Source organism: Anser brachyrhynchus, assembly GCF_964034855.1.
Source record: "Anser brachyrhynchus genome assembly, chromosome: 3".
Classification (NCBI taxonomy): Eukaryota; Metazoa; Chordata; class Aves; order Anseriformes; family Anatidae; genus Anser; species Anser brachyrhynchus.
This window is the reverse complement of record NC_137696.1, coordinates 61186928-61214694: the sequence shown is the minus strand read 5'-3', so window position 1 is coordinate 61214694 and position 27767 is coordinate 61186928. Positions and strand designations below refer to the sequence as shown.

General features: G+C 38.6%; 3 protein-coding genes across 15 annotated transcripts in view; 1 reads left to right on the top strand and 2 right to left on the bottom strand.

Moving 5' to 3' along the window:
- Positions 1 to 4513, bottom strand: part of SYTL3 (synaptotagmin like 3) — a 36370-nt gene extending 31857 nt beyond the window's left edge. For 2 of the 5 annotated variants that reach the window (XM_080587047.1, XM_080587051.1), the window contains exon 1: positions 4150 to 4416. The gene's annotated coding sequence lies outside the window, so the exon portion shown is untranslated. The other 3 variants (XM_080587050.1, XM_080587049.1, XM_080587048.1) reach the window with 3 other exon arrangements.
- A 73-nt stretch (positions 4514 to 4586) lies between these two features.
- DYNLT1 (dynein light chain Tctex-type 1) lies at positions 4587 to 10947 on the top strand. 5 transcript variants are annotated; one of them, XR_013949251.1, is made up of 6 exons: positions 4587 to 4762; positions 4846 to 4879; positions 5983 to 6022; positions 7688 to 7965; positions 8592 to 8633; positions 9834 to 9927. XR_013949251.1 is itself a non-coding variant. In XM_080587059.1 (5 exons), the coding sequence occupies exons 1-5, from the start codon at positions 5999 to 6001 to the stop codon at positions 10600 to 10602; spliced, it is 339 nt and encodes a 112-aa protein (XP_080443185.1). In that variant the 5' UTR covers positions 5984 to 5998; the 3' UTR covers positions 10603 to 10947. The 5 variants fall into 5 exon arrangements, 2 of the variants coding, with proteins under 2 accessions (XP_080443185.1, XP_080443184.1); XR_013949252.1 differs by having other exon boundaries at positions 7688 to 7951; positions 9834 to 9925; XR_013949253.1 differs by having other exon boundaries at positions 7688 to 7926; positions 9834 to 9924.
- Positions 10948 to 11259: 312 nt separating this feature from the next.
- The window catches only part of TMEM181 (transmembrane protein 181), a 34988-nt gene continuing 18480 nt past the window's right edge, over positions 11260 to 27767 (bottom strand). For 3 of the 5 annotated variants that reach the window (XM_080587055.1, XM_080587057.1, XM_080587056.1), the window contains exons 7-17: positions 25829 to 25909; positions 23756 to 23855; positions 22911 to 23041; positions 22183 to 22274; positions 20921 to 20978; positions 20145 to 20247; positions 20002 to 20053; positions 19024 to 19106; positions 17825 to 17914; positions 16332 to 16398; positions 11260 to 15093 (exon numbers count right to left, since the gene is read on the bottom strand). In XM_080587055.1, the coding sequence (XP_080443181.1) occupies positions 15015 to 15093; positions 16332 to 16398; positions 17825 to 17914; positions 19024 to 19106; positions 20002 to 20053; positions 20145 to 20247; positions 20921 to 20978; positions 22183 to 22274; positions 22911 to 23041; positions 23756 to 23855; positions 25829 to 25909 (936 nt within the window). In that variant the 3' untranslated portion in view covers positions 11260 to 15014. Of the gene's footprint in view, positions 15094 to 16331; positions 16399 to 17824; positions 17915 to 19010; positions 19107 to 20001; positions 20054 to 20144; positions 20248 to 20920; positions 20979 to 22182; positions 22275 to 22910; positions 23042 to 23755; positions 23856 to 25828; positions 25910 to 27767 lie in introns of all 5 variants that reach the window. The other 2 variants (XR_013949249.1, XR_013949250.1) reach the window with 1 other exon arrangement.

Genomic DNA, 27767 nt, shown 5'->3' with positions numbered 1-27767 from the left:
AGTCTCACTGTAATGTCCTTTAACACTCAGCCACGTATCTCCGTATTTTTCAGGTAGTCAACATGAAACAACCAACAAAGATTATCTTAGTTTCAAGCACAGGCCTCGAGGTGCCATGACAGGAAAAGCCATGCTAGTTGAAACAGAAATGCCCCTTTCTAATCTCATTTTACTGAAAAGACAAAACACCACAAGCCTAAGAGAGAGAAGAGAAATACCCTTTGAGAGTCGTTTCTAATAATAACCTGATTTCTGTTAAGACTAGATAAAACATTTATCACACAATAATGCCATTATCTTTGTTACTGCACACCAACACTAAAGAGTTAAGATAGATAATATTTCTAGCTCAGCGCACTAACAACTTTGTATCAAACTGATGATATTAATGTACAAATATAGGACAAATATGAAAATCAAAACAGATTCACAACCATGCTTTGGATATATTCTATAACCTTCACTTTTGTAAAACTCTTACTAAAAACACAAAATTTTAATGCAGTGAAGTAGAGAAAGAACATGATCGTTGAATCCAATTCAGTTAAGACACCATATCCAGTTTTATTACTACTGTCTAGTGTTTAGTATGTACTACAGGAAGTGTACAAGTGTTCCAGTTACGCTACACCAAATATTAAAGATACCTATATGAAAACAGGTTAGGTGTTTCAAAGTTAATATGAACTAAATACATAGTGTTAGACTTTCCACGAAGACAAAAGGATAAAAGTTTACTGAAGCAGTTACAGATATTTCACTGATGTACCTCAGCTGAGAATCTGACCAAATGGATCATTATTTTAAAATATTAACGAGAGTTTTAAGGTTAAAACCAAACAAACAAAACAGGAGGCAATAATTGATATTGCTATAAACAGTATGCATTCCATTCTTTTATATTTTTTTCCATGAAACTCTTCAACAGACACCAAAAGGACAAAGCATTTCACAGAAGTGTTAAGAAATAAAAAAAAGATCGGTTTCCTGTGGAAACAAAAGACACAGAGATAGGCATAATCACATTTTATTTCCTTAACAACTGCAATTTCACAGGATATTACTCAGTTAAAACCTAAAAAGCCCTAGCAATTTTTAACACAATGTGCGTTGTTTTCAAAGATCTCTGCCACCTCCACCTGCTTTAATCTTTTATCTCAAGGATATCTCCAAGAATTAATTAACATGCTTCAGCCTTCAATTCCATTTAAGTCAATACAGCCTCTACACCGTACAGGATACCAAAACAGCCATTACAGTATTTGAAAGTTAGGCTTTCTGTAAACTCCCAGAATTTCCAAGGGCTGGTATATGTACAATGCTATCAGAAAATCCTGCTGAAGCATCAGAATGAGCTAGCAAATTCACGATAGTCATTATTGGGGTGGGGGGGATCAAAGAAAACTGCTCTAGTAGTCTTACAGAAAACATACAAACATCTTAAAGAGCTACTGTCCCTCTACAACAGCTACAAAAAGGAACATCTGCTTTCAAGAAAGTACAGAAATAGTTGCTGTCTGATTATCTCCTGCAAATTCTTTAAAAAAGGACTACCTCCCTTCTTCACAGGGAAGCCCCAACATGTCCATGTTTCAAGCCTATTTTGGGAAAGGGATTTCAGATGACTTCTTAGAGTATAAAAAAAATATTGGGGGCATAAAGAATCTTACTTAGAAATGCACATATAAATATATTTTTAAATTATGTTTTCAGCTGTTCAAGCTTGTACAAATTTAAATGGTGTGAGGGAAAGAACAGTTTGGAGCCTTCCCTTGTTTCCATTTTGTCTTCCTTGCAGCTATGCTCTTTCCTCCAAAAGGCTTTTAACCTCAGCCCGTCGGAGATGCTGCAAACACCACCATTCAAAACAGCTGGTCTATTGCAATACCTCATATTCCATTCACAGTGACAATTCATATAAGCAGTGCATCTAATGCCAGCAGTAGACTGCCAAAAGGGACTAGGATGGAAAGACTAGGATCACCTTCTGACACCAAACAGCAGAACAAATTTACTGCAGAGAGAAGTGCCAGGGGCCCTGCATCCAACAGCATCTGCACTATGCAGAGAGACAAAAAGGCTCCGTGAGTCTCACTGCATCATGCGCTGCACAGAACAAAGCATAAAATCCATCACAGAGCCAGCAGCTGTAGGATTACTGCACCTGCACATCCCTACGGTTTTTTGTTTTAATTTTTATGAAGTTTTAAGCACAAACAACCATTGTGTTCTGTCACTTTTTCTTGTGCATTCGAAGAGAACTCAAAATCTAACTTGATGAAGTAGCTTCTAGAACAAATAAAGTACTCCTTTCCCCAAAATAGGATAATCCTTGTGCTTGACAGCAGCACAGCAGATTTGAGTTCTTAGTCATTTCAAGGAAGAATTCAAGGTGAACTGAAAAGCTCACCATGGCTGTAAAAAAAAAAAAAAAAAAAGAGAGAGCTTTTCTAACACTGACGTTGTCTGCATTAAATTAGGTTTTGGTAGTATTAAAGAAGTAGTGTTTCCAGTAATGACACTTCTTGACAGAAAAAAAAACAATCTTAAAAGATATCTACAGATGTTCTCCCTTCATATTTACCCATCGAATCAGGCAATATAGCTAGCTAGCTACCTTACACAGTCCGCTAACCTCATAAAGCCAAGCACCTTCTTTGTAAAACCAAAAGTAACAGCAACCTAGTTAGTAAATACCACGATACTTCTTCCTTTTCATCACAAAGCTCACATAAAGTATTTAGTTCACACGTTATTTTAAATCATGTCTTTAAAATAACCCTAGTGTCAGACAGATGGATGAGTAGCGGTCTTAGGCTATCGCGTTGAGCTGTTGTAAGGGAGATGAGAGAACCAACATGGTCACTTCTTAGGAGAGGGAGGTGTGCACGCATGCAGTGTAATCTGAGAAGGCTATGCTCTTTTTTTTTTTACATCAAACTAAGATGGTATGTAATTATGTAACTGGAGGTTAATCAGAAGGCCTAGGACAAGTTAAAGTGCAAAAAGCAGCGTATTTTATAAGTTTTTAAGCTTACAAATGCTTGACTTAACAAGCTTCTTTCTCTCAAAGCAATTTTGCACATAATGTGATATTGAACTTCTTTCTCCCTCCTTTCAGATCCTTAAGCATTAGCAAAATAATGACCTATAAATAAGTACAAATAAACCAATCTTCTAAAGATTCACAGAGCCTTTGCTGACCTGAGGTAATTGGATTACTCTATCCATTAACCCAAAAGACAGATGTAATACATCAGTAGCTAGGACACAGATTCAGGAGGTTCAGAATAAAAATATTCACAAATGCTACTGGAATGTATGGCTATTGTGTATTTTGTAGAGGACAATCAAATAAATTTAATCTTAGTTAAGAAAATTATAAGCGTTAAAGATGCTATTTTAAGTAGCAGTTGTGGTCTTTCCATAAAATATTTGCAGTCTAACCAACACTATTTCAGTAAATAAAAATTCATTCCCCCATGTAACGTCACATACGACAGTTAAAAAACATCCTTACCTTTTCAGCAGCCATCAAAGAAAGATGCGTTGAAGTAAACTGCTTTTAAGAGATGAGTTGCACTCTTACTATTTGTTTATCTTTCCTTAAAGAAAACCGGTGGCAGTTCTCCACCCCCTTTCCTTCCTTTGACACCAAAATTAGACTGAAGTATGCACAGAAGAGCATCCCCAAAAGAGATAAAAAGCAAATGCAATCAAAGAGCAGCTCTGGTGTTACAACAGCTTCTGCAAAGTCTCTGGTTTTGTTCCCAGCAACAGCAACTAACAATCAATGGGAAGTTATTCGTTTTTCTAACATCAAAAAGAGACTCAGCACAACAGAATATAAAAGCTGACTGATATCAGCAAAATATACTCAGTCTTCAAGCCACACACAGGAAGAGAAGTGGCTTTGAGTTCTACATAATTTCTTTTTCTGATACTATAGATGTGAAAATACTACTAACCTCAATGTCCCCAGAACTCGCACACAGAACACCACCTGTATCACACATGGTTCTTTCTTGAAAACAAATTTTGCAACTCTGAATAAAAAAAGCAATTAACATAGACAAACAGAGGACGGCAGACAGTTCAAAAGAATTCATTTTTATGCACTAGTGAAAAGCAGAAAATTAGTCTACCTACCAGTAGTAAACCTGATGTCACATAAAAAGTTGAAATTTCATTTGGATGGGATATCCTAGTTCAGTCTATTACAGAACTAAGCGTGAGTAATGGATTTCAAAGTTTTATCCATTTATTTCAAAGTCTGGAAATTTGTCTGGAAGGTACTTTCCTACAGACTAGTTCTACCAGATAAACTCCATATAGACTACAGAAAGCCTTATTGCTGTTTGAGTGTTACAAGATATACTGCTTTTAGTTTAAAATAAAATAAAGCACTGCAATTTTACTCACACAGCAAAAACTGATCAGCCTTCAATCTTACAAACCCATTACTTTCCATAGATTCAAATACTTCCACCTGTGCTCATCAAACCTAATCATGTTCTTCAACTGTATTGCTAAAGAAAGAGCAACTGCTAGTAGGGTATATATAGAACTAAGCCCAACAAAGAAAAGATGGATGATTTGGGTCTTCATTTCAGGCTAAACTTTAACTAAGTGAAAGACCACAAATAAACCAAGGAGCCTAATCACCTTCAGTGACAGGCTTGTAAAGCTGGCCTGGGGGAAGAATGTCACACTTGTCCAGTCCATCTTTATACCCGGAGCCAACATTGTTACATCTACCAGAGTAGGTCAGAAATAATTATCTAAACTACTCTTGGAGACTTCCATTGAGGAGGACTTCACATGCTTTGTTATCCATACTGCTAGCTCTCTGCCAGCGGGAGCAGCTCTGAGGAGAGAGGTAAGGGGGAGCTGAGAGGAAGCGCAGCAACCGGGGACCATCCCAAGGCATCTGACCAGGGTGGGAGCTGCCAGCAGGATCCATCGACAGTCCCAGTGTGAGGTGATCAGGCAGGATCTGTCCTGGGACACAGGTCAGGAGATGGGGCTGGACACAGGGGTGGGGATACAGGGCTGAGGTGCACCCCAGAGACGGGCCTGGAGCAGAGGCTGCAGTGGGGTGACTGGTGCAGCTGGGGCCCATCTGTGTGCTCTTAGGGCCCCAAGACTGTAACTCACAATGGTGTTAGGTGGAAAATTAGGTTGGAAATTAGAAGACATTTCTTCTCAGAAAGAGCAGTCGGGCATTGAAAGGGGGTTGCCCAGGGAAGTGGTGGAGTCACCATCCCTGAGGGTGTTTAAGGAGAAGTTGGATGTGGTGCTTAGGGACATGGTTTAGTGGGTGACAATGGTGGTAGGGTGATGGTTGGACCAGATGATCTTGGAGGTCTTGTCCAACCTTGATTATTCTTGAAATACAATGTCTAAAATCAGACGTGGTATTCCCTGTGATGCCTTACTGCATGGAGTACAACAGGAACGCTGCTTCCCCCATCCTGTGAGCTACACTACCCAGCATGGCACCTCCTTTTTTTTAACAGCAGCTTCATAGGTCAGACCAAAGTAAATTGCATCTGATATGCCCCTCTACACCCTGCTCCATGGCAGGACTACCCAGTCAGCTAGTCCCCACCCTGCCTCATTCACAGGGCTGATTATTCATGCCTCAGCGTAGGCCTTGTGCATGCACCCATTAAGTTATTTTCTGCTTTCTTCAGAGCATTTCTCCACTTCACCTGGGCCATTCTGAACCTCAACAGCACCGTGTACACAGCCTCCCAGAAATTCATATCATTGGTAACTTGGGTTATGTGTAAAAATTGCACACACGCAAATCCATAAACTGTAAAAAAAAGAGTATCCTTTAATTCCATTGTCCAAATTCTGATTCGGGACGTTAAAAAAAAAAAAAAGAGGGAGAAAGAGAGATAGAGATTGGCTTGGAACGGTAAGAACAAACAGATTCTTTATGTCTTTCCCTGTTTTATTTTTTTTTAATTCCAGTTTGTGAACGCACGTGATGACCTCAGCCCTTCCTGTCAAGGTTTGTTTTCAAAACCACGGGGGACCTCTCTCCCACCTCCCCAGCAGCGCCCAGGAGACAACCAGAAAACCAGGGCGCCGCTGCTCGCCTCGGCCCGCCGGGCAGCACCACGGCGGCGCCCCCCGCCACCGCCACCGGGCCGTCGCTACGGGGACGGCGCCATCTTGGGCGCGGCCCGGGAGGCGGGGAGCGGAGCGCGCAGGCGTCTCGGCGGCCGGGCGGCGGCGGCGGGGCGATGGACGACTTCCAGGCGGGGGACGAGGTAACGGCCCCGGGGCGGGCGGGGGGCTCCGCCATGCCCCTGCCCCGCCCCGGTGTGCGGCCCGAGCAGGGTGCCGGTGGGGAAGGAGGGGTCTGAAGCGCCTGGGCTGCTGCCGAATGCGCCAGGAGAGGTGGCACGGGCTGAGACAAAGCGGGCTCCGTTTCGTGCCGGTGGCCGCCCGGGGGGTGTTGCTCCCGCAGAGGGCCCCTTTTTGTCGCTGCATTGTTCTCCGGCGGTGGCTGCGGTGGGTGGTAGCAAAGCAGCCTCGGAGATGGAGGTGTGTCAGGTCAGGCTGTGCTGAATCCTTCACCTGACCGATGGGCCTGGCCTGTGTCGTGCAGAAGCATTAATAAGTGATAATTAACAATTCAAACATCATTCTTATAGCTGTCTTTAGAGACGTCTTCAGGATTACTGAAAAAAATCGCTTTGCAGTTCACGTTTGTTGCCTGGGAACACCCTTTTCAAACAAGGTGTTGGAAACGTTGAGTCCGCTTTCCTTGTACTGGAGGGGTGGCTCAGAAATCACAAAGCTTCTGTGTTTTTTCCCTTTACTTTTTAAAGAAAAATATTTTTATTGTCTTATTAAAAGATGGAACAATTGTATTATTTGACAACTTATTTATGACACACAAATCACAATGCTATGTATCAGGACTCAATGGTCAGTGTCTCACATATTTAAACCCATATATGTTTTCATCCTAAACAAGGGGGAGGTTCTGAGAAGTAACAGAACCCCCTGAACCAAATTCTGAAATTTGTCTATGACTCTCCCACTTTTTTTTTAATCAAAAAACAGAACTAAATACCTTTGGGAATGCGGTCTGAATTTAATTCAGTTTAGTTTGGTGAATTTCGTTTGTGCTTACCCAGACATTTCTGCGCAAAGTTCTAGACTTTGTGGAGAAAAAACACATACAGTTTGTCATCTGGCCTGGCAGCATGTCTGCCGGCGTGTCTGGCATATGTGTTCTCAGTTTCTGCTCTGTGGGAAAGAACACCATGATAATTCTAGCTCTTATTTGGATAAATACAGTGGTGCACCTTAACATGTAAGCACCTGTAAAATTAAGTAGTGTGAAAATGAATGCGAGTTATTAAATCAAAGTCAAGAAGCTGAAAATAAAAGCAAGTTTGCCACGCAGTATATGAAAGCTTTTAGAAACGTTGAGGTGTGCTAGCAGGTTAGTGCCTCTGAACAGTTATTAAAAAGGCGTTGCCTGCCCTTCTCCCTTGGCATGTTGCTGCTTTTGTCATGGAGAACACTCAACTGCTTGCATCTTTCTGAAGTTGCACATCTTTGAAGCTGGCTAGACAGTTCACCGTCTGACCAAGGTCCAAGCGGGTTTAGTTGTGGCACCCCTGAACACCCTAATTGTGCTTTTATTCATGATTGCCAGCTAGAGAAGCTGCGAGACCTTCAAGCGAGAACTTGGTCAAAAAAGAGAAGTCAGAAGTAAAAGCCTGGGCACGCATGAGCGCCCAGCGGGACTTTGTGACAGAGCGTCACCATGCCCAGTGTCACTGCTCCCCCGTGCTGTTGTGACCAGGGCAGGAGGCTGGCTGCCTGGTTGTGCTGCTGCCAGCACGCACTCGCCAACACGGGGCATGGTAGCAGCTGAGGGACTAGGACAGAAAGGTATCCTAACCACGCGGAAAAACAGGTAGTAGTTTTAAGGTCAGTAAAATGCTGGGGCCTTCCCTGTCCAACTTCCCTTTTGCTTCATCTCTACTGCCTGGAGCCTGAGAGAATGCTGAAGGTGGTAGGAAATGCAGAAGCTAGATTTCCCCCTTTTCAAGAAGCAATTTTCTTTGTATCCCAGCTGAAATTGTAGTGACAGCTTTTCCTTGAGCTGTGAATTGATGCTTTGTCCACATCAGTGCCCAGAAGATGTGGGTTTCATTTAACTGTGAGCCGTGTCTGTGCACTGAGGTTATCTCTGCAGCCCGTTCAGTGAACCATAGACATTAATGGTTATTGTAAGGTGGGTTTATACGTGTATGGAAGTGCTATAGGTATTATTTTAAAATACTCTCCAGTTAAAATTTGAAAACTTTGACTTAGAAGTCCAGCCAATGTTACTTCTTCTGTTACTTTCCATTATTTTGTTAAGAATGTTCACTTGACTGGATTCAGGTAAGTATGGTTAAGTTATGAGCAAAAAAGGAAGAGTAGGCATCATCTGACTTGCAATAAACCTATCAAGCATTAATTAAGCTTGAAGTCTATTTTCCTTACAAAGCTTGAACTGTGTAAATGGAAGAATGCATTCACTGATGATTTACAATTTTGCTTCTTTGTAGACTTCCTTTGTTGTTGATGAAGTCAGTAACATCATTAAAGAGGTAAACTAACATTTTCACTTTGGTGTGAAAGCGTGCTATGTTGTGTGCTGTGTGCTAAAAAGAAGTCAACAAAATCTGGTGACTAGTATGTGATTAGTTCAAGATAGGTTATTATGGAAGTGTAGGTAATCATTGATTAATTTAACCACTGTGGACGCTTTAAGTGGAAATGATACCTAGCTGTGGTTGTGACATGTATTACAAACCCAAAAGATGATTAAAATAATTTCCTGTGCTCCTCTCTGCAGTGTATGCCTACTCCGAGGCAGCTGTTGTATGCTAAAACCTGTACAGATTGCATGTTACTGAGGCACAAAATCGGTGTTCTGTACGAACTGTCTGCATATGCATGTTACTGTGGTCTTCTGAGATGCTTTTCCTCCAAAATGAGTTATTCGTTTGAAACAACTCTTCTTGTTGCTAAGAAACCTGAATTTCCTGTCTGTAAATTTGCCAGAGAGGTTTGAGTTTTGCATCTAGAGTTCCTCTCGCAGAGCAGACAAGCACCTTTTACGTGTTGCAAAACAACTGTTTAGGTCAGACTTCCTGTAAATTGGCTAGGCGTGCTCTAATACCTGTTCCTGTCCCTTCTGAATCTGAAACAACTTTGTGGTTATTTTAAAAATAATTTCTGGAAGAAAAAAATTATCAATGAAAAAATCTGCGAGTTTAATGTACTTTTGTGCCTTAAAGGGGAATTCTCATTAGTAAAATGGACTGTTTGGCTAAAGGCTTCTGTTCTGTTAGTAACCAGCAATTACATGGGTCTTTTGTTTTGATTTGGTTTTGTTTTCCAAAAATGACGTTGCTGAAAAATCTGAAGTTCATTTGTAAAGAATATGTGTGGATAGGCCGTTGTTCTGTGCATTTTTTCAGTCTCTTCAGGACTGTTTAAATGCAAGGGCCTTTTCGTAAGTCTGGCTCCAGGATGTTGGAATAGGAATTAGAAAGGAAAAATCAAGATATAACAGTGAAAAGAGGAAGGAATATATTGTTGTACCGTCTGTGCCTGGCTCAAACTCTGAATTGCAAGTTCTGTAACATTTGAAAACAGTTCCAGCAATCAGTATGGACAAAGAGTATTTAGGATATTTTCTACGAGTACGGTGTTTCATCCTCATGTACCACGTTCAGATAGATAAATGGGATCCTCGCAGAGTGACAACAAGGGGGCTTACTTTGTGTGTTTGTCACCAACAGGCCATAGAAAGTGCGATCGGTGGCAATGCCTACCAGCACAGCAAAGTGAACCAGTGGACAACAAGTGTGGTGGAACAAACTCTAAGCCAACTCACAAAGCTGGGGAAACCCTTCAAGTATATTGGTGAGCTCAACTTTGTTTTCTGTTTAAGCAGGTAGAGTAGACTGATAAGAACAACAACAACAAAAAAAAAGCTTAGCAAGAACCATGGCTATTAACTACTCATAAGCATGTATGTTTTTGTATGTACGTACTGTGCTAAGCATAAATGTAGCTAAATGGTAATTGATGAAAGCAGTAAACTAATAAAAGCTTCTCTACTGACAAACAGTGACCTGTGTGATTATGCAAAAGAACGGTGCTGGGCTACATACAGCGAGCTCTTGCTTCTGGGACAACTCCAGTGATGGTAAGGAGTGAAACTGTTGGATGCTTCAACTTGCAACGTTAACGCTAGTCCCCTTGAGACTAGGCTGTGTCAGTTTTCTGACTGCTATTGTTCTGGAGGAGTAGCGTACAGTTTGGCATTTTTTCCATGTGGCTGTGATGCTAACTCTTCTAATACATGAAATGCTTAGCTGTTGTGCAAGCTACATTCTTAAGATTCGTAAAGTAAACAAATATGTATACAAGAGCATACATTTTCATATTAATCACTCTTTCTCCCGTCTCTGAAACTCTTTTTTTGTCTTTGTAGGAACTTGTACTGTGAGATGGGAGAATAAGACCATGTACTGTATTGTCAGTGCCTTTGGACTTGCAATATAATTGCCTTGGAATCAGTCATCCTTCAACTCTTTTCTACTCCAGCAAGCACTTGATTCCATCTCAGCTCGAACTGTGAATGCACTGAACAACTTCTGGTTTTAATATACTTTTTATGTAACTTTTTTTCAAATGTGAAAACATGCTGTTACATGGTTTATGTTTGTACTTGGTATTCTACCAGTGGCACCATGCTGTCTTAACACTTCAAGAACTTCTCTTTAAGGTGCTAATTCTGAAATCTGCTGCAGTGTAAACACTTTCTCTAGATTTCTTTTTTAAGACCAATATAAATAAGACACTGACTTTCACACTTTGTACTCTTGGTTAGCATTAAATTATTGAAATTCATAACCGTTGGTGTGACTTGTTTAAACGTAACCCTTCTGGAGTTTTTAAGAGTTCCAATTCCCCTTGGTAAGCTGGCTAGCATGTTTCTCAGGAATAGTAGCAAGCAGCCTTCCACCTTCAAGCCCAGGCAATAAAAAACAAACACTCCCCCCTGCCCCAGTTCTCTGGTGACTCTGTGCTGACACAGCCTCCTAGATTCAATCCTTATATATGTTCAAACTGGGTTACTTGAATAAGAAACTACTCAAAGTAAAAATGTGTTTAAGTGGTAGTCATACACGAGAAGGGAAATAAAACCAAGATACGATATAAAGATATAAAACTTTATTCTGAGTATTTAACAATGCTTATACACATGAAGTCTTCCAAGAAACTCAGTACTCAACTTTTGCTTGAAATACTAGTTTTGCTTCATATTCCATACTAGGATGAAGTTTTCCAACATAATGGACAATTTGCTGTCATTAACACAATTTCTAGACAGAATATTTAACACGTCCCCATGCACACTTTTTCAAAGCAGCATTTAATTTACAGCTTCTCATTAAACAGAGCATTTATCTTACACATTTTATACCATTTTGGTACACAAATATTCCATATTTTATCTTAATTTTACATATTTACAAACCTCTAAAATTTTTACAGTAATGCAATGGTTATTACTGGCACAAGCAAAAACAGTGGGCAAAAACTAGGTGGTTATGGATTCAAGGTTGTGTTTTGGCTCAGAGACAACCGATCAAAACCTTTTCTAGCTGGAAACACCTTTCCATTTTCCCCCCATATTAGTTCGCAGGTCTGGTGGACTAGCTCTTCCTTACTGCATTGAGCCATATGCTTCCTTCCTATTCTTTGCCAGCCCTAGGAATTCCAACTGTATTTTTAAAGTAAACACTACAGAAAACCATTGCCATTAGCAGGTTCATACTCAATTATAATCAATTTCTTAAAATTCCATCTTGATCACAATGTACATGGAAGTCTTACAGTTATTTAATAGAAAGCATCTCCTGTAGAGCAGTAGCGCTATATACTGTGAGGCCTTTTGTACGCTTTTCTCATTTTACAGAGCTCCGGGAGGGCTGGAGATACTGAATTCCTTTTAACTGTAGCTAAAGGAAAGCCAGATTAGTTTCTTATCCAGATCTCTTCTGTTTTACCCTTAGGTTACAACATATTACTCAGCAGTGAATTTATGCCACCTACTGCGAAGCTGTTGGCAATCCATTCTGTAATATTCCTCAAATACTGTCTCTGCTTTCCAATTGTTTACAGATAAGGGGAGTGAAATCAAAATCTCTTGCTAGCCGAACTACCTGCTTCACTGCTTTTGCTTTTTGACTATGCACTGAATTTGATACGACAGTTCCTCAACCAACCTTACCATTACACTCTAGCACATCTAAAATACAAAACTATTTTGTATGGCAAACATTGCTTAAATATAATCTCTAAAAAAATTAGCAAGGAAGTTATTTTTGGTGAGATACTTATTTGAAGTGCGCATTTCCCTATCTCAGCTCTCCTATTTTCATTTTGAATACAGTCATGTAGAAAAGTGAAGGTAGACAAAATGGCAAGTAAAATCGGCTGAAAACAGCTTTGAAAAATCATTATTTCACAGTTAGATTAGAAATGCTTTTAGTTAATGAATTCACAAAGCATGACACTATTTCAGGGTCAACTGTAACAACCAACTCCAGCCGTCATAAGAAGCAGTATACTTTGCACATTTGTCAAATCAAGTATTTTATCAATTCAAAACAGCACAGAAGAGAATTAATATGAGAGAGATTTGAATACGTAAGGATCACGTAAATCTGAATTTTTGAAGACCTAATTCCTGTACTCGCTTCAATGGGAAGTCAAAGGGGCTTGGGATACAGAGTGTCTAGCTGGCTGCAGAGTCTGACTGCAAATTCAAACAACCAGACACACCAAGAAAATCTAGGGAATAATAAAATGAGAACGGTCTCTCCTCTTGTAGGATAAAAGATCATCCCCTATACTTGTTAAAAAAAATATCTGAAAATAAATGCTGAAGGTACAGCTTAGTACAGTTCACTGACAAAACCCCCACAAACTTGCATACCTCTGTAATGGTTTTCCTATATATTCTAAACTGATGCCAGGTAATTAAGACATTTCCCCCCCCAACATTTTCTTTGTTTTAGCATTATTGTATAATCGTACTTTGGCTTCTAACAAATACATTATCTCTGTTACAGTAAGTTTTAAATTCCAAATATCCTCAAAGAATTCAGAGGTCTGCATTACACACACATACACAATCTTACCACGCTTGTCTTTAAGAGATCACTGATTTAATCTGAACTATTCTTACGACAGCAAGGATGCAACCATATGAAGCAGTTCCTTTGGTCTTCTGTAAGCAAATTGCTCCCTGTGAGGTCTCTCTTTAATGCTCCTGAACAGCTACAAGGAGGTTATTGCAGCTGCTATGGCCTAAAACCGTTGCACAAAAGCAGAACAAATCTACTCTCCCCCCCCCAATATAATTCAGAAAGTCTAGCAGGCCTTCATTGCACCATTCTGCTTAAACTAGTTCAATCATTAGCATGATTTACTAGTGTAAGCCAGCATCATTTTCTACCTAACATATTAACAGTACTTTTTACTGTCTTCTACAGCAGCAGGGCAAACAGATTCTACAAGAGTAAGTTGAAGTTATGAATCCATTAAAAAAGGAAAAAAAAAAAAGACTTTCAGACAGGTCAAGTACTTGAGAACATAGAAGTAGTTAGAAACAAATAGCATCCACTTAAATACAGAGCCGAACAGTAGTGTGGGAGGATAAAAACAGCTTTTAAACTGAGAAGCAGCAGCATTGTACTAGGAATAATGAATTCCCATATAATTGTTCCAGCACAGACTGGAATACAGATCATCGTAAAATGTACTCGTAAAAATTTCAAGCAGTAGGGGTGGCAACTGTGGTATGAGAGAGAAGTCTATGCACAGAACATGCTCAGAAGCTGTTACACAAGTTCAATACATGAGCAGCCAAGCAGATAACTGCCTATTAATACAACTTCATGAACAATTCTGATGTAGAAAAAGCCTCTAAAAATGAAATGTTTGGAAATATGAAATTGTACTTCTCTATGAAACTCTGTACCATATTCTTGTAAGTGTAACAATCTCCTCCAGCACACAATCACAAAAAGAAAAAAAAGTACTGGCTTCCTTCTGAGATTTGTTGCTGCCCAAATATTTTCATTTGAGAGGGCTGTTTAAAAACAAAACAGAACTAACAAAACAGTTTTGCTGTGGTGATAAAGCATGTTATGAAACATATGTTATACAAATAATTTTGGACCACAGACTATTTTGGCTCACTAGAACTTGACTACTTGCACGTATCTCACACTTAGATCATACCTAGTAAATCCAGTTAAATCAGTTAAATGAGTTAAAAGAATGGTTTTAAGGCTACACCACCTCTTAGAAGGAATGGAAAGCTTGTGTTTTCCTGCATTTCTTAAAAAAAAAAAAAAGGGGTGGGGTGGGGGGGAACAGAGAGAAACCTAAAGCACATCATTCCCTGCCTCCAGTTCAACTGACAATGACTAATGTACAAAATTTGAAAGGGAAAAGAGGCACTTCATACAGCAGAGGACAATATACAAAGGAGTTAGCAAAATGCAAGAGATTAAAGACATTATGTTCTACATAATCCCAAGGGGGAAAAAAAACACCAAGCAGCAAAGAAGCAATTTTAAAATGAGTATATAATCAATGACACCTCGAAATTGAATTAGACTCAAAGATTTTAGTCCATAGACATCCTGCCATCAGACATTTTATAAGATGTGTAAAAATTTTGGTTTCCTAAGTTTCCAACACAACCTTTTTTCAAGCATTCTTTTTTTTTTTTTTCAGTTTTAACTTTGTAAACAGAAACAGAAACAAGATGTCCTTCCTGGGATTCCATGTTCAGGTAACAGCAGACTGTAAGAAAGCCAAGGAAGTGGTCCTTCTAGGAAAACTTCATAATTGCTTTAATTCCAGCTGAACAAGTCTTTCTACATCAAAATCAATCAATCACTGTCCGACTCCTCTTTATATTTGGCTCTAATAGCTTGGCCATTCTGAAGTGGCATTTCTTCATAGTCACTCCTGTGAAACAGATTTATTTTTTTTTTAACTGATCACCATGTTCTGAAGTTTTATTAAGTCTAAACTAACCAGGGAAGTTCTAAAATGCACTGAAGCATCGAATTGTTACTTGAGTAAAAAGCTTGTATTTGTTTTGCTTCCTTGTTGGGTATATGAAAAACATATATGACTTCTCTCCAGAGACTGGTATATAATAAAATTTATCCCAGCAGCTGCAAGCCACTACTGACAAGGATTAGAGTGCAGAAGCAGACTGGTACTACCACCATCCAACTAAACAAAGGCAAGCCATCTCAGACAATGCTAGTTACTCTAGCACAAGCTTGTTCAAGTTAGAATCACAGAATGCTTTGGGTTGGAAAGGACCTTAAGGACCACCCAGCTCCAAGACCCTGCCATGGGCAGGGACACCTCCCACCAGACCAGGTTGCCCAAAGCCCCATCCAGCCTGGCCTGAAACCCTTCCAGGGATGGGGCATCCACTGCTTCTCCGGGCAACCTGTGCCAGTGCCTCACCACACTCTGAGTAATTAATTTCTTCCTTATATCTACTCTAAATGTAGCCTTTTCTCATTTTACTCCTTGTCCTATCGCTACAGTCCCTGACAGAGTCTCTCTCCAGCTTTCTGCAGTATTAACCCATCTTCACTGTTGAGCCACTTCAGTGTCCTTGGTAAAAGGTGAAAACATTAAGGGCAGATAATGAATTTGTTTGGTGTCTAGCAAAGGCTGACATGACCTGGATGGGTTTTTAAGTGATACTATAGTTTTTGTATTACATAAACTCACACATGTCCAGGAAGTTTTGCTAGACTTGGTTATTTTTATTTCAGAGAGTGATGGACAGTTAAGAAGAGCGAGCCTTTATCCTTCTCTGCAGCATTTCTGTATGAGCTGACCCTTTGCTAACTCCACCTGACTCCTGTGATCTTTCCCAACTTGAAAGGGATTCCTTCCCGTTCACATCTCTTGCTGCCTTCACTCTGTGACCCACCAACATCCTAATACTTACCCGTTTGGATCAGTGCCATGGCAATCCCTTTGAGAAACCAAAGAAAAACCAAAATAACACACATTCTCATTGCGTTTCTGTTTCAGGATAAGGCTGTTTCTGTTCTTTAGGCAGCTTACTTTCACTAACAACCTACGAAGCCTTCAATTATTTAACAAATATGGAAAAGAACATTACAAAAATAACACACCAAAAAATCCTCTCTATAGGTATTCTATAATCTTACCCATAAATCACATCATCATCTGAATCGTTCAGCATAGAAAAAGCAGGATTGTCTTTCAACTGCGATTCTGGAAAATACAAATAAGGGTTAATTTAACGCATTAAATGTAGAAACATGGCTGCACTTCTAATCTAACACTGAAGAAACAGACTCAACAGCTTCAAAGGCAGTCATGACTACAATGCAACAAAACTATCACGGAATTCTTTCCTGTAAATTCTTTACCATTCAGCCCACAACATCGTGATGTTCTTAAAATTTAAGGAAATGAAATAACTCTCACTTTGTATTTTTAGATAGGTAATTCTCCATGTTGCATAAGCGGATTTCCTCTGCTGTGCCGTTTCATGTCATATTATTTCAACTTGCATATAATTAAGTCATGCTTCATTGTTATGAGTATTCAAAAGTTCATACTTATTTAAAAAATCAGTCTTCATGAACTTGTTATAAAGACAGTAGACCAAAGTTGTAATCCTCTGTATGTAAGTCAATGACTAGCCTTGCAATAGATGCAGGAAGGACTTATTGTGAGATAAAAGGAAGCACATACTTTTCATTATCTATTTATGACAAATCCCTCTGCCCTGTTTCAAGACCACAATTTCTTGTATAATCTGTTCCTCCTTAGCTGCTGTTTGTAATAATACGCAAGTAAAATTCAATCCATCAATTTGTCAAAAACATCTTTTTCCTGGAAGGTTTTTACTTCATAACGTCTGTAGGCTAATGCTTCTTGCAACCCTTTATCCTCACCCAACCGTTTGTCTTGTCTTTTTTAACAGAAAAAGAGCATCTTTATGTAACAGTTTGATTCATCTCAACTCTAAAAAGTTTAGAGAAAGCACCAGCTCCACAATGCTACTCCTCATCATACTTCCCAATATATTTTAAACTCACTGCTTACTTAAAGCAGAGAATGCACTCTGTATGAATATTTATTTTACAGAATCTTTATCTGTTAGAGAGGAATAATGCTTCATAATCATCATGTGAATCAGATTACATCCTCTACTTAGGGAAGCAAAAAAACAAGAGGGCTCCACAGCATGTTCCTCCTAGTTCTCCCCACATTAGAGATCAGCTTAAGTCCTACTTTTCCATCACCCTGTTTTTCTTATTTCAGTCGGGTTTGTCAGCATATCAATATATTAACTTTATCGTTAGAACAAAGTATGAGTGAAGTATTCTTGCTCCTTAAGGGCTGTCTGCAAGTCAGTTACAAGTTAGAGCATTATATGCAAACATATTGACTATAAACTTCATCAGAGAAGAGCACAAGAATTCAAGGCTAGCTAATTAGTTGTATACATTTTAGTATTCCTTCATATTTCCAAGACTGAATCGCCCAAGAGCAGTGCAGCCTCTGCTTATGTCAACCCAAAGCAAATTGAAACAGTAATGAGGCAAGAAAAATATAAGGGTATCACACGGTATGAACTAACATGCCAGATCTTGTCATGTAAGTTTAACAAACAGTTGCTTACACTCACCATACAGTGCATTCTTTGAGGGGGAATACACGAAGGCTAATGTGTAGAGATAGAAGTTCAGTAAACCATAAAATGATAAGAATTCTGCTGGTAGTAAGTGTCAAGGATTCTGCTCAATATAACTCCATACACATTAACTTTGGAAACAAGATCCAAAACATATGTAAGTCGCTTCAATGGAAAGGATGTTTATCATACTAAAGTTTGAGAGTATGAATGACTAAACACAACTGCATTTTATTTTAATTTAATGACAACTAGTGTACTCAAGCTACTTCTAGGTATAGCTCTAACTGAAGATAAATCTTTCGTTTTAACCCAAGTAAAATTTGCAGAGGTAAGGCCTACTCTTTAGTGGAATGCATGGTATAATTGAATAGTTCTGCCTTCACTGCTAAAAGAAAGCTGAGTTAAGGGTGTGATTGGGTGTGAGGTTCTGTTTTATTATTATCATCTTGAAAACTGAGTTCTTGTGGGCATATCAGTTGAGAAGGAAGGAGAAGGACTATGTACAGACAGAACTCAAGATGGGTTCTTGCCTTCACTTTGGGAATATAATAGAGGCTTTGCTTACTGATCTCTACTAGCTCCTAACACATATCTAAAGCTTATCAGTAACAGGATCAGTTGCAGTGACATAGACAATTTCAGAAAGTACAATGAAGTAGGATCTTATGGTTAGGATCCACAAATGTACTTTGTAATTCTATTGCCAACAGATATCAGAAATAGTCTTTCCGGAGACACTTAAATTCTCTGATATGACCTCTTCCACATGTAGATTGCACCAATACACAAACACATTTTTGGTGACTTCTAAACTGTTAATTTCTCAGGTATTTTGGTATACCCCTTACCAACTGATAAGTTGAATTCAAGCAGAAAATAGTCAATTTTTTCACTATAAATTGTTAAAAATGACTTGAATGCATGCATATATGGGTCTTCATTCCTTTTGAAGAGTATCAAACGCAGCTGTGGTTTATTTGGTAGAACCAAATTAGACTGAAACTCAGCTCATAATCTTTACAAATAGCCATTAGAAAATGATGACAAGAAACCTTGATCAACACTGATTGAGTATCAAAAGCCCATGTAGAAGTCAAAGGACTCAGTCCTTAGATACATCATCTTTAAGTACCTTCTAAATAAAACCTGATTAACATTCCTAGTTGAGCAGCATCACAACAAAAGGATATAATTCTGATAATGAGTTGATAGCTCAGCAACAAAGTTGTCCTGTAGAACTTGTGCTCCAAAGCGCAGATAGAGTATAACAATGCTGTGGGAGGAAAAAAAAGTGACAGCATATATACTGTGCCTTTAAACTTCAAAATTGAAATGGTAGCTTGATAGAACAGTATACCACAGAGTCATAGAACAGTTCGGGTTGGATGGGACCTTAAAGATCATGTAGTTCCAATCCCCCTGCCATGGGCAGGGATACTTCCCACTACAACAGGTTGCCCAGGGCCCCATCCAACCTGGCCTTGAACGCTTCCAGGGATAGGGCATCCTCAGCTTCTCTGGACAACCTGTTCCAGTGCCTCATAGCAAAGAATCGCTTCCAAATATCTAATCTAAATCTACCATTTTTTAGTTTAAAACCATTACTTCTTATCCTGTCACTATACTCCCTGACCTTTTTCCTATGAGAAAATTATTTTAAAATGCCAGTCATTTATTGTAAGACATATTTTGCTTTCATATAGAAAAATACACCACGTTTGGTCTATTTTACATCAGATTTCATCAGTAAAGAAAATTAAAGAGTCAAAAGCAATTTGAAAGAACTGCTTGGAGCATGGGAGACAAATACTAACAATAATCTAGGAAACTAATTCTAAACCTCTGCTTTAACTAAGTGAAGCTTACAAAGCTCCAAAAGAGATCAACAGTGCACTGCAGACCACTCAGCAGTACAGGACACATCTCTGCTAAGTGAATCTCTTAAGTCTTGTACTGTATTATGGTGGTAGTAGAAATAACATAAAGCTAGCTTTAAGAGCCTTAAGAAAGGGTTCAAAAATTAAGAAGTGCTAAACATAGCTATCATATCAAAAAGACATTTCTCAGTTTCACTGAAGATTTTTATTATCAAAAAAACATACTTATAACCTTCTTTTCAGGGCTTTGAAAGTTAAGAGTATTGAGAAATGTACTCTGAAATGCCTTACCTAATGACAAGCACTATGAAGGTTAATGCAGTCAAGAACTTTAACCTGAGATCTGAAAAAGATCGACAAAAGTTATTAGAGAATTTACACCTTTGTGTAGAAGACAACAGCCTGTTTAGTGAAGAACCCCAAAAAATACTTACCAACATAAGGCATGTTACGAAGTTCTGAACATGCCCTCACTATCAGGAACAAAAGGTAAAGAATGTATGTGGTTGCCACCACAAGGAAGAAGATTTTCATTCCCTATAAAAAGATTAGTAGTTTTTATTATTTAACAAGATTTGGCCTATTTCTCCTTTCTTCTTTTATATCTTACAAATAGAAATCATTTTACAAAGCACAACATGGATTGGTGCGTTTATTCAGGGAAAGTATGCTCATGAAAGGATGGCTATATGTGAAGGTAGGTTCTTGAGGAACATAAAGGATGTTTACTAGAAGAGGTCATTTTGTTCACTGAATTCACTGAGAGCTGAATCTCAAGGATTATCTAAAAACGGATTTCCCAAGAATGATACAAGAAACCATGTAAATTTTATCTTCCCCTACAACAAGGAATTCTGAAATTTACTAGGACAGAGGATTTTGGCAAGAGTCAAGATATACAAAACTGACTTAATAAGAGGCTTAAAAAAATTGTCTTTCAGTCCCAACAGTCGTGAGTCTATGACTAAACTTCTAGTGCTGAGTCTCCAGATGCCCAAGGTTATTGCAAGACAATTACTGTTCTCATATGGGATGGAGCTCACTATGGCCTATGCATGATCTGAAGAAAAATGTAGGCAAAGTTAGACTACCTGGCCAGCATGTGATATTTTCTAAATTGCAGTATAGATTTCAATGGAAGAGCAAATCCCTCTTCATTTTGTCTAACTACATTTGACAATTTAAAAGCAAGAAAACATTTTTGACTTACCTGGAAGTTACCTGTGTCAACTCTGTATTGGTATGTAGGATCATGTACTTCATTGACGCTAGAAAAGATTCAAAATGAAAAAAAAAAAGGTTGTTACATTCTTACAAAAAACAAGGTAAAAAAAAAAACACTAACAAAGAAGGCGTTTAAAGTTACTATACAAAGCTTATAACTAAAGATCTTGGCTGTATAAATTGGTGCAATGCCACTGATTCTACTGACAGCTTACATTACATGACATCCTCCTCCTTTCTAAACCTCAATTTGCAAAGAATATGGAGGATTATTTCTTTATTATATTAGGAATAATTTCTTCACAGAGAAGGTGGTAAAAGCACTGGATTGGGCTGCCCAGGTAAGTGGTGGAGTCTCCGTCCCTGGAGATATTTAAGAGATGTGTGGATGTGGCACTTATGAACATAGTTTACTGATGGGACTCAGTAGGTCAGGCTGACGGTTGGACTTGATGATCTTAAGAGTCTTTTCAAAGTAGATGATTTATTTTTCTACCTAATATTTAGAAAATGCATAATCTTGTAAATACCCATAAGCCTTCAGGATTCAGTGTTTCAATGTTACCCTTGGTGATAAGAACCATACCTAAGAAATAACTGCTGTTTAAGCCTTTAATTCATACAAATTCTGCTGACAGAACATTAGTACCAGCATTCCCTGCTTTCATTGTACACAACGCACAATGACATGGAGAAGGCGTTACATATATATTGAGAAATAAAATAATAGGCAAACACTTGAGAGTAAAATGGTTCCAAAACTGAGAAATTTTTCTGCGTGGGGAATATTGACAACATTTTGTGAGTGACACAGAGAAAGAGAAGAGAAACACTGAACGTGGCAAAATAAGTCAGTTTTGAGGAGGATCTGGCTATGCTCTGTCAATAGCAATTGTGCAGGTCGAACTGTTAAGAAAGTTTTGTCGAACTGCAGTAGTTAACTGCAGAGAAACTGCTGCTTCAAATACTAAAAGCTAACTGTAAGGGTGTGTTGTAGGGAGCCATAACCTACCGGCAAAGTAGCAATCTCTAGCTTTCGCTGTAATTTTTAAAACTATGTACTTCTAGATTGTCCATGAAGAATTCTGTTTTCAAATCAGTCACATTTTGCAAAATAGAAAATAAGAATTTGAACTCTACTCCTATACCACAAAGTATTAAGAAACAGGTGTCATTAATTATAAACAATCTTCTCATTCCTGAATAATTTCAGTTCATTACTTTTGCGCCAAATTTTAAATTACTTACGTTTGCCATATTCCTAATGTAACAGAGGCAAGCCACAATAGTCCAACAATAAATAATTTGGGCAGATAGAAAGTTAAGCACTTCCTTTCCCCCTGTTAATAAAACAATAGTGTAGTCAAAGTGTGAACTCATATTTGAGATTTGATTCATTCTTGACAGAATAAAATAACCATTTTCTTTGTTTCATTCAAGATTAGAAATAGATTAAGAAATTCATGTTCAGTACTTTTAACCTGCGTGGTTAAGTGCAGAATACAAAAAACTGTATAATTACTTGTGTTAAAGGCAAAATACAGGAGATTTGGGACATCCTATTCGTAAGGTCCCACATATTTTACTGATATTGGAACTACCGGAATATGCTCCAGAATTCCTATTTCTCTTATGTAGTATCTTAAAGTCGTTTTTAAAAACAATAACAACAAAACCAACCGCCATCTACAACAGTAACCTTCAAAGAAGAGCAAAGCATAATGGTATAATAATTCCAAAGACTGTCTTGCAATAGTTTAGAGTGGATTGTCCCAACTATCTTATTTAGGTGCAATTGTCTCATGACAATCCATTTCACCTCAAATCATTTTAATTCTGTTTGTCACATTGTACTTTGAAATTAGAATGTCACTTTTTTTCCTTAAAATTGGTTTTACATTTGTCACTTTTTGAGAGAACTGAACAAACACAAGTACTGTCTTCTCAATAAGTAGTAGATACTGTTACATCCCTACCTGTACTCTTATACCATGGTAGACACAAAGCCAGAACAACAACAATGCGCACAGAAACAGCGACTGGAATAGATCATCAAGCATTCCAGGAAACCAACTGTTCACCAGAAAAGAAAGGGGAAAAAATGGATCTGTAATAAAGTAAGAAAAAAAAGGTGAAACAGAAGTGAAAAAGCACACGCTTTGTATTATTTAAAGTAGAATCCATCTTCAGAGGAAAGAGATTAAAAAAAAAAACACAGATTTTACAAATTACACCAGTAAATGAAGTTGAAGTCTGCTGTATCTTAAAGTAATTTGCAAAGGAAATGGTGTCTCCAGCAGCAATAGTCTATACTGTAAAACTAGTCTAAAATAGTTGCCTACATTTCTAGAATATTTCATGTTTTATAAGACCTTCTGCTAAGCCACTGTTCTTGGGGATAAACTAAAAATTACCACAGAATGACTGAAAGGCAAATATTCTTTGGTACTGATAGAAGTCCTAGAATTTGATGTACAAGACCAAAAGCAACTTCCATTTTTAAATAAAGCGTGCATATCTGAAAAATAAAGAAGTAAGGCTTGTAAGTGCAGTTTCTGTATTTGCCTGATATGTGGAAGGTTCATTATGGTTGCAGCCTTCTATTCCAATCAGTTTTAAACAAATAGAGTTGACACTCACAGGAATGAAAATAATGAAATCTACCTATTGATTATGCCCTTAAATTTGATACACTTAAAAAGGGTTGCTTTTTATAAATGAGCTTTCTGAAGCCTTGCAAGTTCAAGGCCAAACAGCCTTGTCTCTCTTTCTTTCATTTATTTATTAAAGAGCTTTTATAAAAATTCCAGGACACAACTACCGTTGTAAAGAAGGAGGAGAGGAAGGAGGATGGACATCCATTTCTGTTCAATACCCCAGTCTCTCATGGAGAATTTTCGTAGAGAATGTGCAAACAGACACTATAAAACAAACAAAACCCCACACTCTTACAAGGAAGGAAAATAGCTTTAATGGTTTTATCACAGTAAAGAGATACTATAGCACATTGCAAACACTATTTCACAAGTTCTGACACTGTTAACAGTAAAAGAAGAGCCACATCTCCTAGCTTCTACTTCTGCATCAATTTTACTGGCTTAACCCAATGCAAATTACTCTACAGCAAATTGAAAAGGAAACCAGCCACTAAATACTGGTCACACACTATGAACAACTTCCACTTAATTAAACTCACCCATTAAAAAAATTCAGATACTATACTAACATTCACAGTTGCTCAGTGAGTGATATCACATATGTGAATGAAATGCTGTGCAAGTATTAAGTGCTTCAGTACCCTTACTATGAGAATTCTGCATTTTAGTTGTCTATGTTGTTTATTCTCCCCAAAACACTTCTATTCCAGGGGCAAAACTAGGAGAAGATAGATAATCTAAATCGCAGTGTAATTTAGGTTTGTAAGGGACCTTTGCAGGTCTCTGGTCCACCCTCCCACTCAAGGCAGTGACAACTCTGATGTTAGATGAGGTTTATGGAGTTAAATCGATCTGGCGACTGGTCACAAGTGGTGTTCCCCAGGGGTCGGTGTTGGGGCCATCCTCTTTAATATGTTTATTGATGACTTGGATGAGGGAATTTAGTGCATCCTCAGTAAGTTCACAGGTGACACCAAGTTGTGGCGAAGTGTCTATCTGCCGGAGGGTAGGAAGGCCCTGCAGAGAGTCCTGGACAGGATGGGTCGATGGGCAGAGGTCAATGGGATGAGGTTCAACATGGCTAAGTGCCGGGTTCTGCACTTTGGCCACAACAACCCCATGCAGCGCTACAGGCCTGGGGCAGAGTGGCTGGAAAGCTGTGCAGAGGAAAAGGATCTGAGGGCGTTGGTCAATGCTTGCCTGAACATGAGCCAGCAGTGTGCCCAGGTGACCAAGAAGGCCAGTGGCATCCTGGCTTGTATCAGAATAGTGCAGCCAGCAGGACCAGGGAGGTGATCGTCCCCCTGTACTCTGCTCTGGTAAGGCCGCACCTTGAGTACTGTGTTCAGCTTTGGGCCCCTCACTACAAGAAGGACATGGAGCATGTCCAGAGAAGGGCAACGAGGCTGGTGAAGGGCCTGGAACACAAGTCCTGTGAGGAGTGGCTGAGGGAACTGGGGTTGTTTGGTCTGGAGAAGAGGAGGCTCAGGGGAGACCTCATTGCTCTCTACAACTACCTGAAAGGAAGGTGTGGGGAGCTGGGGGTCGGCCTCTTCTCACAGATACCTAGTGATAGGACTAGAGGGAATGGCCTCAAGTTGCGTCAGGGGAGGTTTAGGTTGGAAATAAGGAGACATTTCTTCTCAGAAAGAGTGGTCAGGCATTGGGACGGGTTGCGCAGGGAGGTGGTGGAGTCACCGTCCCTGGGGGTGTTTAAGGAATGGTTGGACGTGGTGCTTAGGGACATGGTTTAGTGGGTGGCATTGGTGGTAGGGGGATGGTTGGACCAGATGATCTAGGTCTTTTCCAATCCTAATGATTCTATGATAAGGTCATATTCAACTGAGTTTTGCCCATTTTCAAAGACAGTGAGCCAACACACACTCTGGACATCCTATTCTAATGCCTGAGCCCACATGCACTGCCAATTTTTTTTTTCTAGCATCTAATCATAATTTCAGTTATTTGAACAAAATTCTGTCTCAAATTTAAAATCAGAGTTTAAAAAAAAAAAACAAGCTTTCCCCATTTATTCGATTTTCTTCATGCCCCTTCAATGCCACTTATAAAACCATAGAAGCAGCAACTAAGTAAGTATTTTAGAAACATTTTTAACACCCCTTCAGCAGTATCTCAACTATACTGCCTGGGGCTAAGTTACTAAACACAGCACTACAGTGCAGCATTTACCAGCTGCCTACATAATATACTCCAAAATAACTAAAAGAAAATCTTACCGTGACCATAAAAGTAAGAACTACAAAAACAAATCGGAACCAGATTTCTACTTGTGAAAAAGTTGGATTGTAGGTCTTCCACTACAAGAAAACAAAAGAAAAATAGTTTAACATATTAAGAGGATTCACACAACATCAATAATTAACACATTTTGCAGTTACTGAAAAGTCTTTTGTCTTTTCAAAATTTGAAGGTATAACCAAATTCCACCATGTCACTATGGAAAGACAAAGATAAATTCATACCCATTTTCTTCCAAGTTAAAGCTTTCTCTGAATAAGAATGAAAAAAAAAAAGGGACTAGCCAATGAAAAGATAACCAACATAACCAAAGCAGCCTAGCATCTTTGCTTCTCTTTTACCCTGCCACTTTGTAACACACTCATTGTGCTGTCATATCTTAATGCACTTCTCAGATCAAAAAGGATGTTCTTTATTGACTTCTGTTTCATATTCAGAGTTTGAACTCCAACAATTGAATAAATCCAGTGTGTTCTTCTTTATTACCAAGGTCAAATGCATAAATTGATTATGAAGATGATGATAAGGTACAGTTGTACTTCCTGTAATGAGTCTGTGTTCTTAAAGCTTACTTAAATCTTCCGTTTCACTGAAAATAGAGTAAGGGAAGATTAAATGAGCCAACCAGAAGTGAAGAACTTTTTCACGGGTTAAACAGCAAAAGGTCCTCTAATTATTCTGAGGCAGAGATATTAATTATAACATGTCAGTTTGCATAAGCTCTGTTCTGTTGACAGATTATGTTATACCTGGCATGCTTCTCTTTTGAAACCACTTGTGTAATGCACATGCTCTGCCCATCTGACAAGAAGCTTTACCTTTCAATTGATTTAGTCTGTCAGCCTCTGTTTTGTCTTTTTAAATTGCAAATGCAGAATGAAAATTTGATGTCGAGAATCCTGATATACAAAAGGAAATCAATTATTTCAACTGGGATCAACATAAACCACTGTACTAATGAAATAAATTGACAATTTTTCTTGCTGTGGGAAAGTAGAGTTTTTGAATTAGGTTTTTGGTTTTGTGTGCAAGTCTACATTAAAGGAAACCTGCAAAGCAAGATGATAAACCATACAACTATAAATGCCACAACACTTCATCCTGCTTGAATCTGGAGCAAAGCAAAGAGCTTGTGAGATTGCTTTCAACCCTCGGCTTATTTTTAATGATGCACTTTACAAATTGGAGCATTTCAAATATCAATATTCAGGAAGCTCACTTAGTATGTAAAAACACTTTTGCTTTACAGTAGCTTTTGCTTGCCGCCTGCCTACTCTGAGACACACAATGTAATATACAGGTAGAATACAACACAATAACCTGTACAGTAAGTTCAGTTTAGTTTCATTTGTTCCTAATGCAAATGTTTCTAAACTTTTTGGAGTCACTCAACACACACTGATGAGTTTAACTGTTTCACAAGCAACCTTTACCACTATGAACTGAGCTAGATGTTCCACTAGGGATTGCCTGCTTATTTTAACTAAATAAACATTTTTCTCTTCCTCTTAAGCACAGACAAAAAAAACTTCTTCATTTGAGTCTGTTAAATCTTTCTGGCCCTAGAAAAAGTCTGGAAAAATCTTGTTGATTCAGATAAACCTACTGGAAAGACTGAAAAAGATACCGTGCTGTAGAGAGGCAACATCCCCGTAAGGAACTGCAGAAAACTGGAATTTCTAGTCTAGCTTGCCTACTGTTAAATATTTCCCAGGAATTACACTAAAATTATCTGTCCCAGAAAACAGCACTAGAGTTCTGAAAGGAAAATGTTTCTTTACAAAGAAAAATATTGGATTAGAACATTATTAACAGCGAATGATAAAATAGTTCTGAAATTAGTAGTGACAAAAAGCTTCATTACGATGAAATGAGGTAACTTTTTATTACAGTTAAAGCATGCTTCTACACCATCAG

Excerpts from the sequence above, each read along its gene's own strand:
- DYNLT1 (XM_080587058.1), top strand. The coding sequence starts at position 6,258 with ATGGACGACTTCCAGGCGGGGGACGAG. Across the intron at positions 8,634-9,833 it reads TCAGTAACATCATTAAAGAG|GCCATAGAAAGTGCGATCGG; the intron begins GTAAACTAACAT and ends TGTCACCAACAG. Across the intron at positions 10,244-10,531 it reads CTGGGACAACTCCAGTGATG|GAACTTGTACTGTGAGATGG; the intron begins GTAAGGAGTGAA and ends TTGTCTTTGTAG.